The sequence below is a fragment of the Oncorhynchus masou genome, chromosome 2 (genome assembly GCF_036934945.1).
Source record: "Oncorhynchus masou masou isolate Uvic2021 chromosome 2, UVic_Omas_1.1, whole genome shotgun sequence".
NCBI lineage: Eukaryota > Metazoa > Chordata > Actinopteri > Salmoniformes > Salmonidae > Oncorhynchus > Oncorhynchus masou.
In genome coordinates this window covers 27,434,202-27,449,662 of record NC_088213.1, presented here as the reverse complement: position 1 = coordinate 27,449,662, position 15,461 = coordinate 27,434,202, and the positions used below count along the sequence as shown (strand labels likewise).

Genomic DNA, 15,461 nt, shown 5'->3' with positions numbered 1-15,461 from the left:
CGAACCTTTGAAAAATGTCAACCCATAAATCTCTCTAAACAACCAGATTTATTTACTTTACTTTGCTACATGACACCGCAGTAATACTAACAGGGTTGGTATAACACTATGCGTCAGCTGGTAAAGGCTGTAGTTGTCCTTCAGGAGGCTTTTGCTATATGCTGCTGACACCAGTCTGTTTACTCACGGTATTACCATGCACACTGTAAACATTAGGATGCCTATTGATCAAGTGTGATGCTGCTGCTGACTGCCTCTCAGGCTGGTACAGTCCAGAGCATGCTGCCTCTCAGGCTGGTACAGTCCAGAGCATGCTGCCTCTCAGGCTGGTACAGTCCAGAGCATGCTGCCTCTCAGGCTGGTACAGTCCAGAGCATGCTGCCTCTCAGGCTGGTACAGTCCAGAGCAGGCTGCGCCTCAGGCTGGTACAGTCCAGTCTACACTAGCCGAAGAGGGATGGCTCAGCTCTGCTCTGGGAGGACCTTAGCACTTCATATCTGTCCAGTGGCCCCTCAGACAAATGGGCCTGTCTTCTCAGTGGCCACGCTTGAGTAAAGAGCCCAGAGAGGGCTGTAGTGCTGGACACCATGATGAGATAGAGGAACACGCAACACAGGACATTCATCTCTGACAGACCGCTCACTGATATTTCTGCTCTATTGAGTCGAGGTTAATTAACAGATGTTTTTCCATAGATACACAAATATATAAACTACATTTATGGAATGAATATTCTAATGTGATTCTAGATTGTATGAGGATGTTGTTAGCTGACTGTACTCTCTGCTCTCTTCCAACCCATTCACGGCTGTTGTCTATTACCTCAAATCTTGGCAATTTGCATCATTGCCAGTGTTTACATAAAGAATTACAGTAGGGTGAACAATTTTTCACAGTACTTTGATATTTCCCCTCCCCCAAAAGCATCACAATAATGTAACTTTGCGAGAGAGATTGAAACCGTCTCAAAGCAAACATGTCCTCATGTAACAGCCTATTCAACTCCAACATGCTCTGATTTTACACGGAATTCAAGTGTAAGGAAGCATTAAATATTTCATTAGAGGTAAAGGCTGATTTCATCTCATAATTCAATTAAGACATCAGCAGTCATCTGGATTGAATGACATATGCAACTTTTACTTATTTCTGCTAGACTGATTGGACAGTCAGTGCACCAATAAATTGGCCCACATCATTTCCCTGGTTGTGTTGTCATTCTTATTGTGATGACTGTTTCCAAAGTGACTGGATTGGCGTAGTATTTATTTTTGGCTGTTGAATGTGACAGTGAAGTGTGAGAACTAGAAGCTTAGGGTGTGTTATGATGGTCTATCTGGAGGAAACACCGATAGGCTAGCTAGCACAGCTCACCTGACTGCCACTGGGAGGCTCTGACTCGCACTTGGAGATCTGCACTATACAGTAGCACAGTGAGAAACACTACACTCACATACAGCATTCACACTCACACAGTCTGACCCAGAAGTCCTTGGCGTGATTAACAACCAGGTCAGTCTGGATCAGATGTCCTCAGTGATTAACGACCAGATCAGTCTGGGTCAGAAGTCCTCATATTGATTAACGACCAGGTCAGTCTGGGTCAGAAGTCCTCGTAGTGATTAACGACCAGGTCAGTCTGGGTCAGAAGTCATCGTAGTGATTAACGACCAGGTCAGTCTGGGTCAGAAGTCCTTGGCGTGATTAACAACCAGGTCAGTCTGGATCAGTAGTTTCTACCTGTGCATGTTCTGTACCTGGATAACCCTAAGTGGAAACGTATGGAATCCTGTCTGTTCCACTGCTCCTAAAGCTAATGTTGAATGAAGCAGAGACCTGTTCATAGAATGACTCTCTCTTCCTGTCCGATGGGCACTGCTGCTACGCAACTGTTATCCAAAGTGTGTATAAAGGCAACATTTGATGCAGACGGTTTAGAGCAAATCACATCATTGTGTTATTTTTCATTCTTTCCACCACCAGCGCTGCCCCCTGTCCATCTCTTCTTTTATCCAACGATACAGGGAAGCTTTAATGCCCTAGTTAAAGCGATGAATGACCCCATGTAATTGAAATCAATATTGCCTGGCGAGCTGGTAGGGGAGAGTGCTGAGACTTACACATTGTGTGAAATAATATGATCCCCTGCCTTGGCCAGTCTTCAGCACTACCGCACATTCTACACTTTGCTGTGGAAGTCTAGAAACTTGGTGTATTCCTGTAGAATGCCCAACAAGCAGCCAGTGACCAATGCATCAGTGCACAAAATAGTGGAGTGATCAAGCAGAAATATAATTCATGACAGAATACTAATTGTATTTTCTCCTTCGCTGTTGTTTTCACTCCTTCCCTCCCTGTTCTCTCTCTTTCTGACTCTCAGCCATAACCAGAAGAGGACATCGTTCCGACACCCTGTGACTGGACAGATATCTCCAGAAAACACTGAATATATTCTCCATGACAAGTGAGTGCACCTCCATTTGTTTTACTCGAGGAAGGTTATAATGTGGGCTTCAGTGTAACGTCTGGTTGATCCAACGTCATGCTGGGAGGAGATGAGAATAGGGTGTAATTTAGCTCAGATTAGAGTGTGAGATTGTTTGCTGGGATGAGAGTTTCTGTTCCTCCTCATAACTGCCTGAGGAATGCTGGAAATGGAATTCATAACTGTTTGCACTCCCAGTCCAATTGTTTGTGTATTTTTAAGGTATCATCTTAATTGAATTGATGGTAATGAGTCAACTATGGTTCACATTATGTCTTTGACTGTGGCCATGGCAAGCCTGAAGCCACTCATCTGTCTGAAACGTCACAGTTGTTATTACCACAGAGTTTTTTTCATCAGAGAGCAATATATAGAGTATGTTCTGCAGGTTATAGTTGCAGTCCTGAAGTTGATTGTGTGAGTGGTACGGCCATGGTGGAGCCCCAGGTGGTGTGATGAGGTTGAATAGCATGGGACCTCGTGTTAGCGACACATGCACAGAGTTGGTTTGACCTAGACGTACTGGGACTTATCTTTAAGTTGTAGAGCTTGCTTGTAAGTGCCTCTAAAACATGGGAGATGACATGGCATGACTGATAGAAGAATTTGTATGTTTAAGATAATGACTAAAGTATTCCACCCTGAAACTGTATAACTGTGTGAAATGTGTTAGAATCATAAGAATATAATCTGATGTGTGTCGCTTGGTTAGAATTAGAACTAGGGCATTGTATTATTTTGTAGCTAAGCAAGCAGGGAGCAACTGTGAAATGAGAACTATGTATGGGGGTAGTGGGAAAAAATACTGCCTGCCTAAGCAGGGAGTAGCCTATGATAAGAAACTTGTGTGTGTGTGTATAAAAAGACTTGCTCTACACTAGGGTGGCAGAGCGCTCTCGGAATAAAGAAATGATCTATTGCAGGCTGAGACTCTTTCTTTGAACTGGAGATTTACAACCTTCAGGAATTAGACAGAGATATAAAATAGTTAGAACATTGGGATAGAAATTCTTGTGGCAATGACATTCCTGACATACAGGGGAAGGATCTTAATATGATCACTCTTTTGTTGCTGAGAATTGTCCTGTTTTATTGCTGTGACATGCAGATGAGCTTCGCCATATACAGTGGGGCAAAAAAGTATTTAGTCAGCCACCAATTGTGCACGTTCTTCCGCTTAAAAAGATGAGGAGAGAGGCCTGTAATTTTCATCATAGGTACACTTCAACTATGACAGACAAAATTAGAAAAAAATCCTGAAAATCACATTGTAGGATTTTTTTAATGAATTTATTTGCAAATTATGGTGGAAAATAAGTATTTGGTCAATAACAAAAGTGTATCTCAATACTTTGTTATATAGCTTTTGTTGGCCATGACAGAGGTCAAACGTTTTCTGTAAGTCTTCACAAGGTTTTCACACACTTGCTGGTATTTTGGCCCATTCCTCCATGCAGATCTCCTCTAGAGCAGTGATGTTTTGGGGCTGTTGCTGGGCAACACGGACTTTCAATTCCTCCAAAGATTTTCTATGGGGTTGAGATCTGGAGACTGGCTAGGCCACTCCAGGACCTTGAAATGCTTCTTACAAAGTCACTCCTTTGTTGCCCGGGCGGTGTGTTTGGGATCATTGTCATGCTGAAAGACCCAGCCACGTTTCATTCTTTCCTTTACACGGATCAGTCGTCCTGGTCCCTTTGCAGAAAAACAGCCCCAAAGCATGATGTTTCCACCCCCATGCTTCACAGTAGGTATGTTCTTGGGCTGCAACTCAGCATTCTTTGTCCTCCAAACACGACGAGTTGAGTTTTTACCAAAAAGTTCTATTTTGATTTCATCTGACCATATGACATTCTCCCAATCTTCTTCTGGATTATCCAAATGCTCTCTAGCAAACTTCAGATGGGCCTGGACATGTACTGGCTTAAGCAGGGGGACACGTCTGGCACTGCAGGATTTGAGTCCCTGGCGGCGTAGTGTGTTACTGATGGTAGGCTTTGTTACTTTGGTCCCAGCTCTCTGCAGGTTATTCACTAGGTCCCCCCGCGTGGTTCTGGGATTTTTGCTCACCGTTCTTGTGATCATTTTGACCCCACGGGGTGAGATCTTGCATGGAGCCCCTGATCGAGGGAGATTTTCAGTGGTCTTGTATGTCTTCCATTTCCTAATAATTGCTCCCTCAGTTGATTTCTTCAAACCAAGCTGCTTACCTATTGCAGATTCAGTCTTCCCAGCCTGGTGCAGGTCTACAATTTTGTTTCTGGTGTCCTTTGACAGCTCTTTGGTCTTGGCCATAGTGGAGTTTGGAGTGTGACTGACTGAGGTTGTGGACAGGTGTCTTTTATACTGGTAACAAGTTAAAACAGGTGCCATTAATACAGGTAAGGAGGACAGAGGAGCCTCTTAAAGAAGAAGTTACAGGTCTGTGAGAGCCAGAAATCTTGCTTGTTTGTTGGTGACCAAATACTTATTTTCCACCATCATTTGCAAATAAATTCATTAAATATCCTACAATGTGATTTTTCTGGATTTTTTTTCTTCTAATTTTGTCTGTCATAGTAGAAGTGTACATATGATGAAAATTACAGGCCTCATCTTTTTAAGTGGGAGAACTTGCACAATTGGTGGCTGACTAAATACTTTTTGCCCCACTGTACATAAATTCACTGAAAACCCACACTAACACAAGGTTATGCTAACAGTATTGCACTTTTCATGTAACTTTTGGCCAGCTAATAGCTGATAAAGAAACATTATGGACTAAACATTCAAATCCTGTTGCTGCGGGATGATTTTGTTGTGACAGTTTAGGCCAAATTAATATCCTACATCTGTACCATGACTTTCATGTTAACTATTCATGATAAATTGTCCTGATGTTACTAAACTTTCAATATGACGCATTAGAACAATAGCAGGACCACAGTTGAGTCCTTTATCTTTCTGTCATAAATGTGTATGACAGGTGTCAACAACATAATTATGGTGGTGTTACGTTGGCTTTAGGATTCATGGCTCGATGTGTTAGTGTAGCAGAGAGGGTCGAGAGTGGAATCTGATCTCCACTGTCACAGTGTTGAAAGGTAATTTGCAGGAGTGACATGAAGCTCATTGGGATTCCTCTCTTCTCCACCACCACCCTCCTGTGTCCCTCTCATGGTACTGTTGAGCCAGGGATTTGTACACCATCAGGGGGTTTAAAAGTTAAAGTGCATATTCCCTGCACTGTAGGGGCCACAGTAACTGAATTATTCTATTACTATCTAATACCAGATCAAAGCTCAGTAGACCAGCCATGCTTAGAATAGCATTATACTCATGCTCTTCCCACAAGAATATGTGACGAATCAAATGTATTTAAATAGCATGATTTAATGTCCTCTGTCCCTTAAAATGCTGTCATCATCATAACCCTCCACTCCTAGTCAACCATACTGTAGACTTCTTCCCAGTACAGTGAAATCATGTAGCTATGACAGAGATCATAGATTTGAAAATGCTTGGAGCATTGTGGAAATATCACAGAGGCCCATCAAGTAGGAGACAGGCAGCCCAATGCTCTTGGCATGGCCTGATTGATACCCCTTATTAGAGACTGTGTGTGCGGCCTGAGTTACACACACACACACACACACACACACACACACACACACACACACACACACACACACACACATCATCACAGAAAAACTGGGAGAGGTTATTATCCCACAGAGTTCACTGCCACCCAAGTGGCACACCCTTGACCTCTCACCCCATGCCATCTGTTCAGTGGTATATCCCTGCCCCCACTGTATGCTGATGGACTCTACCACTCTACCAAAGCCAGTGAGTAGAGGGTGTATGGTAGGCTATAGCGTTTCTATCTTACAGCCAGTCTGTTAGGAGAAATATCACCCTCTTGGAATTCTTCTTTTTCATCTTTTAAAGTGTATTGAATGCCTGTGGTGTGCAGAGGTAGAATAAGCTAAAGTAGCAGGACTTATGAAGCCCCTTGACACTCTGCTGGCTGCTATTTATACTACGGCCAACTTGTTTTACTTCTCTCTATCCCTTCCTCCCAGTCATACTTTAGTTGTGGAAATAGAGCATCGTAACAGCTGGGGTACTGATGCACCCAGGGAGAAGCGTGTGTGTTATGCAGTGATGATGCCTTCGCTCTGGCTTGCATAGCCAAAACAGACAGCCAGGGCAGAATGTTGCAGTTGGTTGCTGTAGCAGCCAGGGTGTGGATGTCACCCATGCTGAGACCCAGATATGGATGGCGAAGTAGGTTCCCTCTCCTGTATTCCCTCTGGGGTGTACAGGATGGACAGGCAGGCACACTGAGCTGACAGACTCAGTGACAGGGTCATTTTATATATGTATGTATGTATGTATGTATATATGTGTATGTGTGTGTGTATACTATTTTACCTTTATATACTATTTTACCTTTATTTTATTAGGCAAGTCAGTTAAGAACAAATTCTTATTTTCAATGACGGCCTAGGAACAGTGGGTTAACTGCCTGTTCAGGGGCAGAACGACAGATTTTGTACCTTGTCAGCTCGGGGATTTGAACATGCAACCTTTCGGTTACTAGTCCAATGCTCTAACCACTAGGCTACACTGTCACCCCTGTGTGTGTGTGTGTGTGTGTGTGTGTGTGTGTGTGTGTGTGTGTGTGTGTGTGTGTGTGTGTGTGTGTGTGTGTGTGTGTGTGTGTGTGTGTGTGTGTGTGTGTGTGTGTGTGTGTGTGTGTGTGTGTGTGTGTGTGTGTGTGTGTGTGTGTGTGTGTGTGTGTGTGTGTGTGTGTGTGTGTGTGTGTGTGTGTGTGTGTGTGTGTGTGTGTGTGTGTGTGTGTTGTTTATATAATATATTACTGCTCAAAAAAATAAAGGGAACACTAAAATAACACATCCTTGATCTGAATGAATGAAATATTCTTATTAAATACTCTTACAAAATTGATCAATGGAAATCAAATTTATCAACCCATGGAGGTCTGGATTTGGAGTCACACTCAAAATTAAAGTGGAAAACCACACTACAGGCTGATCCAACTTTGATGTAATGTCCTTAAAACAAGTCAAAATGAGGCTCCGTAGTGTGTGTGGCCTCCACGTGCCTGTATGACCGCCCTACAACGCCTGGGCATGCTCCTGATGAGGTGGCGGATGGTCTCCTGAGGGATCTCCTCCCAGACCTGGACCAAAGCATCCGCCATCTCCTGGACAGTCTGTGGTGCAACGTGGCGTTGGTGGATGGAGCGAGACATGATGTCCCAGATGTGCTCAATTGGATTCAGGCCTGGGGAACGGGCGAGCCAGTCCGTAGCATCACTGCTCCTCCTGCTCCTCATTGCACAAAGGCAGAGGTAGCGGTCCTGCTGTTGGGTTGTTGCCCTCCAACGGCCTCCTCCACGTCTCCTGATGTACTGGCCTGTCTCCTGGTAGTGCCTCTATGCTCTGGACACTACGCTGACACACAGCAAACCTTCTTGCCACAGCTCGCATTGATGTGCCATCCTGGATGAGCTGCACTACCTGAGCCACTTGTGTGGGTTGTAGACTCCGTCTCATGCTACCACTAGAGTGAAAGCACCGCCAGCATTCAAAAGTGACCCAAACATCAGCCAGGAAGCATAGGAACGGAGAAGAGGTCTGTGGTCCCCACCTGCAGAACCACTCCTTTATTGGGGGTGTCTTGCTAATTGCCTATAATGTCCACCTGTTGTCTATTCCATTTGCACAACAGCATGTGAAATGTATTGTCAATCAGTGTTGCTTCCTAAGTGGACAGTTTGACTTCACAGAAGTGTGATTGACTTGGAGTTACATTGTGTTGTTTAAGTGTTCCCTTTATTTTTGTGTGTGTGTGTGTACCAGTCAAAGGTTTGGACACACCTACTCATTCCAGGGCTTTTCTTTATTTTTTTACTATTTTCTACATTGTAGAATAGAAGGAGGTGAAGCTGGTTGAGAGTGCCAAAAGTGTGCAAAGCTGTCATCAAGGCAAAGTGTGGCTACTTTGAAGAATCTCAAATATAAAATATATTTTCATTTTTTTAATACTTTTTTGTTTACTACATGATTCCATATGTGTTATTTCAGCGTTTTGATGTCTTCACTATTATTCTACAAATAAAAATAGTACAAATAAAGAAAAGCCCTGGAATGACTAGGTGTGTCCACATTTTTGACTGGTACTGTATATTAAGGCTGACCCCATTTAGTTGACTGTTTGGTCGATAGGCTGTTAGCAGCCTAGATTTTTTTGAGTTGAGCTGTGGAAAATATATACAAATAATTTCTGGCACACGAGACACCTGTCTGATTCACGCCTATCTGAGTGGACAAATCCATTGCGGAGGCTGCGGGGATGGCACACCAATATCACCAGTAGTACATTTACCTTCCCATCATTTCTATTCTACAATGTTTGTTTGGTTATGTCAATTTCTGTTAATGGATTCAATATACAGTATTATTATTACAGTCTTACTGTTGTCATTTTAGGAGTGGACACGTTGTTTGCGGAGCACACAACCTTTTTCTTGTGAGGATAAAGTTTTTAAAATTTAATTTAATTTACAAGTTGTCAATTTATTCACTGTCTTTTATTCAAAACGCTACTGTCAATCTTGAGTAAGGACATGCACCTGATAGAAGTATGCCTAGGCTACCTGACCTGCACACACATGTAGACCTATAAATGTGCCCGTTTGGCGAGCTGATGCTATTTCTGATTGCCTTAACTCACCATCACTGTGGAGCCTCTGAAAGTAATTATTTCTTCGCCTCAAACAGCAAGGAAAGAAAGTCTGTTTTTACATCCATTGAGAGCGACAAAAGTTACTCAACGTAGCCTATTTGAAAAATATTTCCAGCTCTCTCCTTTTCGATAACAACAACATGAAAGGTGGAAAAATGTCATGCTCTGATGAAATTAAATGGGTCTACCTGATTACTTCTTATCCCTTGTGCAAATAACCTATAGCGGTCTCTGTCTGACCGGAGCTCACTGGCGCAGGAAACTCTTAAAGGCCCCAGAATATTTTATACAATGTGGCAAGCACCAGCTTGGGACTGGACATAGTTGATACAATGTTTCAAGTTCCTTGCAGACAGCCAATGTGATTTCTAGGAAAATTATTTTGATCAGGATATTTTCTACCTGGGGCTGCATCGTTTTTATTTGTTGGCTTTTTGGAGGCTATTTTTGCATATTGTCAATGACTATAGAAGTTACCTTTTTAGAATTCTATCATTTTCAGAGAATTTTGAATTTACATTTTAGTAGACACTCTTATCCAGAGCATACATTTTCATACTTTTTTTTATACTGGTCCCCCATGGGAATTGAACCCACAACCCTGGCATTGCAATCGCCATGCTTTACCAACTGAGCGACACAGGAGCACGTGACATTGATTTTGAGATACAGTATGAAGACTTTTTTTCCAAATGAAATGAAACTGTTCCACGAAAATGTGCATTTGAAAATCCGCAGGTCAGTAGAAATGGTATGGATAACTTGGCACTCCAAATGGAAAAGATTGCCGACTGGTGGTGTAGCCTATTACCGACAACTTCAGGAGGGTTTGGTCGAGAACATAGTTTTTTTTCTCTTCTGGTTAAGCTATATTGATCTCTGGCTCCCTCTTTTAGAAATTAATTTTTAATCTCAGTGCTTAAAGCATCAGATAAGCTCAGTAGCCTACGTATAGTCAATTTTTATTCAAACATAGCGTGTGTCTATAAATGGAAAAATACACATTTTAAAATAGCCACCAATCGATTGGTCGAAAGAACAGATGACTTTTGGTCGCCCAAGATTTATTTTAGTCGGGAATAGCCCTAAAATATGTGTGTGTGTGTGTGTGTGTACACATACATACGTACGTGCGTGCGTACGTACGTACATACATACATACATACATACAGTGGGGCAAAAAAGTATTTAGTCAGCCACCAATTGTGCAAGTTCTCCCACTTAAAAAGATGAGAGGCCTGTAATTTTCATCATAGGTACACTTCTACTATGACAGACAAAAACCAGAAAATCACATTGTAGGATTTTTAATGAATTTATTTGCAAATGATGGTGGAAAATAAGTATTTTGTCACCGACAAACAAGCAGGATTTATGGCTCTCACAGACCTGTAACTTCTTCTTTAAGAGGTTCCTCTGTCCTCCACTCGTTACCTGTATTAATGGCACCTGTTTGAACTTGTTATCAGTATAAATGACACCTGTCCACAACCTCAAACAGTCACACTCCAAACTCCACTATGGCCAATACCAAAGAGCTGTCGAAGGACACCAGAAACAAAATTGTAGACCTGCACCAGGCTGGGAAGACTGAATCTGCAATAGGTAAGCAGCTTGGTTTGAAGAAATCAACTGTGGGAGCAATTATTAGGAAATGGAAGACATACAAGACCATTGATAATCTCCCTCGATCTGGGGCTCCACCAAGATCTCACCCCGTGGTGTAAAAATGATCACAAGAACGGTGAGCAAAAATCCCAGAACCACACGGAGGGACCTAGTGAATGACCTGCAGAGAGCTGGGACAAAGTAACAAAGCCTACCATCAGTAGTGGCGCAGTGGTTAAGGGCGATGTACTGCAGCGCCAGCTGTGCCATCAGAGACTCTGGGTTCGCGTCCAGGCTCTGTCATAACCGGCTTCGACCGGGAGGTTCGTGGGGCGACGCACAATTGGCCTAGCGTCGTCTGGGTTAGGGAGGGCTTGGTCGGTAGGGATGTCCTTGTCTCATCGCGCACCAGCGACTTCTGTGGCGGGCCGTGCGCAGTGCGCGCTAACCAAGGTTGCCAGGTGCACGGTGTTTCCTCCGACACATTGGTTGCGGCTGGCTTCCGGGTTGGATGCGTGCTGTGTTAAGAAGCAGTGCGACTTGGTTGGGTTGTGTATCGGAGGACGCATGACTTTCAACCTTCGTCTCTCCCGAGCCTGTAAGGGAGTTGTAGCGATGAGACAAGATAGTAGCTACTAAAACAATTGGATACCATGAAATTGGGGAGAAAAAGGGGTAAAAAAAACACACAAAAAAAACACACTGCGCCGCCAGGGACTCAAATCCTGCAGTGCCAGACGTGTCCCCCTGCTTAAGCCAGTACATGTCCAGGCCCATCTGAAGTTCGCTAGAGAGCATTTGGATGATCCAGAAGATCCAGAAGAAGAATGTCATATGGTCAGATGAAACCAAAATATAACTTTTTGGTAAAAACTCAACTCGTCGTGTTTGGAGGACAAAGAATGCTGAGTTGCATCCAAAGAACACCATACCTACTGTGAAGCATGGGGGTCAAAACATCATGCTTTGGGGCTTTTTTCTGCAAAGGGACCAGGACGATTGATCCGTGTAAAGGAAAGAATGAATGGGGCAATGTATTGTGAGATTTTGAGTGAAAACCTCCTACCATCAGCAAGGGCATTGAAGATGAAACGTGGCTGGGTCTTTCAGCATGACAATGATCCCAAACACACCGCCCGGGCAACGAAGGAGTGGCTTCGTAAGAAGCAGGCAGGTGTGAGTGCATCTGCACGCACAGTGAGGTGAAGACTTTTGTAGGCCTGGTGTCAAGAAGGGCAGCAAAGAAGCCACTTCTCTCCAGGACAGACTGATATTCTGCAAAAGGTACAGGGATTGGAATGCTGATGAATCCCCTTTCCGATTGTTTGGGGCATCCGGAAAAAGCTTGTCCGGACAAGACAAGGTGAGCGCTACCATCAATCCTGTGTCATGCCAACAGTAATGCATCCTGAGACCATTCATGTGTGGGGTTGCTTCTCAGCCAAATGAGTGGGCTCACTCACAATTTTGCCTAAGATTACAGCCATGAATAAAGAATGGTACCAACACATCCTCCGAGAGCAACTTTTCCCAACCATCAAGGAACAGTTTGGTGATGAACAATGCCTTTTCCAGCATGATGGAGCACCTTGCCAAAAGGCAACAGTGATAACTAAGTGGCTCGGGGAACAAAACATTTAAATTTTGGGTCCATGGCCAGGAAACTCACCAGACCTTAATACCATTGAGAACTTGTGGTCAATCCTCAACCCACAAATTCTGACAAACTCCAAGCATTGATTATGCAAGAATGGGCTGCCATCAGTCAGGATGTGCCCAGAAGTTAATTGACAGCATGCCAGGGCGGATTGCAGAGGTCTTGAAAAAGAAGGGTCAACACTGCAAATATTGACTCTTTGCATCAACTTCATGCAATTGTCAGTAAAAGCCTTTGACACTTATGAAATGCTTGTAATTATACTTCAGTGTTCCATAGTAACATCTGACAAAAATATCTAAAGACACTGAAGCAGCAAACTTTGGAAATTAACATTTGTATCATTCTCAACTTTTGGCTGTGTGTGTGTGTGTGTGTCCTCGTTATTATTATTTTATTGTGTTACTATTTCTTTTTTCTCTAACTTTTTAACTGCATGGTTGGAAAAGAACTCTTAAGCATCACAAAGTCTACAACTGTTGTATTCGACTCCTGTTACATAACATTTCATTTGAATATTGCATCGTCATGTTGCGAGGTATAGGCTAGATACATTCTGGTGCATTCTCTGGGGACTGAACAAACTATCTCTCTCCTGTGAGTTGTGTTGCATACACTTGTGCTTGAAGGATGAAAATATTAATTTGATTGCTCCTCAGTGAATCTCACTTAGACACCTGTGCTTAAAGTTCAAGGAACAATATATTAGATTTTCCTCTCAGTGAAAGACACGTTTTCATACTTTCTTGAGATGTTGCCTTTCGCAGTAAACATTGACTAACTGCATGCCAAACTCAGATAGCTCCTTATCTGATGTGCTGGTTTGGAATGTAAACACTCTGTTATGCCTTCTACCCAGCTGTGATGGGATGGAATAAATCATTAGGCATTGGACTAGACTCGGGGTGAAATCCTAATAGACTCGGGGTGAAATCCTAATAGACTCGGGGTGAAATCCTAATAGACTCGGGGTGAAATCCTAATAGACCCGGGGTGAAATCCTAATAGACCCGGGGTGAAATCCTAATAGACTCGGGGTGAAATCCTAATAGACTCGGGGTGAAATCCTAATAGACTCGGGGTGAAATCCTAATAGACTCGGGTGAAATCCTAATAGACTCGGGGTGAAATCCTAATAGACTCGGGGTGAAATCCTAATAGACTCGGGGTGAAATCCTAATAGACTCGGGGTGAAATCCTAATAGACTCGGGGTGAAATCCTAATAGACTCGGGGTGAAATCCTAATAGACTCGGGGTGAAATCCTATTGGAATAGACTCGGGGTGAAATCCTAATAGACTCGGGGTGAAATCCTATTGGAATAGACTCGGGGTGAAATCCTATTGGAATAGACTCGGGGTGAAATCCTATTGGACTAGACTCGGGGTGAAATCCTATTGGACTAGACTCGGGGTGAAATCCTATTGGACTAGACTCGGGGTGAAATCCTATTGGACTAGACTCGGGGTGAAATCCTATTGGACTAGACTCGGGGTGAAATCCTATTGGACTCGGGGTGAAATCCTAATAGACTCGGGGTGAAATCCTATTGGACTAGACTCGGGGTGAACTCCTATTGGACTAGACTCGGGGTGAACTCCTATTGGACTAGACTCGGGGTGAACTCCTATTGGACTAGACTCGGGGTGAAACCCTATTGGACTAGACTAGAGGTGAAACCCTATTGGACCAGAGGTGAGCGGACTTTGTGCGGAACAGATACAGTATATTGATCAGAATGTTAAAGCCTCCTGGGTCAGGATGAGGTGATTATTTGACCTGAGTGTGTCTTCAAGCTCCTCATACAGTATTGTCCTCCAAACACAGCCTGACTCCAGGGAACAGCAACACACTCTATACTGTACTGTACAGTGAGAGCGCGAGAGGGATACTGAATAATTTACTCTCCAGGAGAGAGAAAAACACACAGCAGAAAACGGGGAGACCTCCTCTGACTAGAATAATTTGTCATGTTCCGCCTAAAGCAGAGTTATGACCCGGGCCAGTTAGACTTGCAAGCTGACTGTAGGTGTATTATTTATGCAGAATGTTATGGAAATGATTAGTCAGCTAAAAATTACTTGTCATATAATGAAAGATGCCAGAGCACAAGGTGGGTGGTACTATCAAATCTATCAAAATTAACTGATTGAGATAGAAGAATAGATTAACTTTGCCTACAGTGCGTTTCCTTTGTGCTGTATCACAGAGGAGAGATCTGGGTTTGCTTTGGTCTGATCCTGCACTGCTGTATTCCTGCTCTGTAGCAGAACTGTTGCTGAGGCTGGGATAAGACTGGGCTGGACTTGGGCTGCAGCTTGCAGTGTGTGCTGGGAGTAGGCTGCTGCTGAGGCTGGGATAAGACTGGGCTGGACTTGGGCTGCAGCTTGCAGTGTGTGCTGGGAGTAGGCTGCTGCTGAGGCTGGGATAAGACTGGGCTGGACTTGGGCTGCAGCTTGCAGTGTGTGCTGGGAGTAGGCTGCTGCTGAGGCTGGGATAAGACTGGGCTGGACTTGGGCTGCAGCTTGCAGTGTGTGCTGGGAGTAGGCTGCTGCTGAGGCTGGGATGAGACTGGGCTGGACTTGGGCTGCAGCTTGCAGTGTTTGCTGGGAGTAGGCTGCTGCTGAGGCTGGGATGAGACTGGGCTGGACTTGGGCTGCAGCTTGCAGTGTTTGCTGGGAGTAGGCTGCTGCTGAGGCCGTTCCTCTCAGGTGGTAGGTAACCTATATGACTCCAGGCCTTTCTCTCTGATGTGAAATATTGCTCCTTTACTCTGCCACATCTCACAGCAGATTTCCCAGGGAACGCTTCAAAAGACAGCAGAGGTAGACCGCATGAGAGCTGCAAATGAAACAGGCGAGGGTCCCCTTGGTGCAGAGGGAAATGTGCTGTAAAAATGTTGGATGGGATCCAGAGTTGGAACAAAGTTTTTTAGTTCTATAGTCAGTCCCTCGC

General features: G+C 43.9%; 1 protein-coding gene across 6 annotated transcripts in view; it reads left to right on the top strand.

The window, feature by feature from the left end:
* The window catches only part of LOC135557839 (pleckstrin homology domain-containing family A member 7-like), a 141,227-nt gene that overhangs the window by 66,791 nt on the left and 58,975 nt on the right, over window positions 1-15,461 (top strand). For all 6 annotated transcript variants that reach the window (XM_064991516.1, XM_064991524.1, XM_064991506.1 and 3 more), the window contains one exon: window positions 2,381-2,464. In XM_064991516.1, coding sequence (XP_064847588.1) covers window positions 2,381-2,464 — 84 coding nt within the window. The remainder of the gene's footprint in view (window positions 1-2,380; window positions 2,465-15,461) is intronic.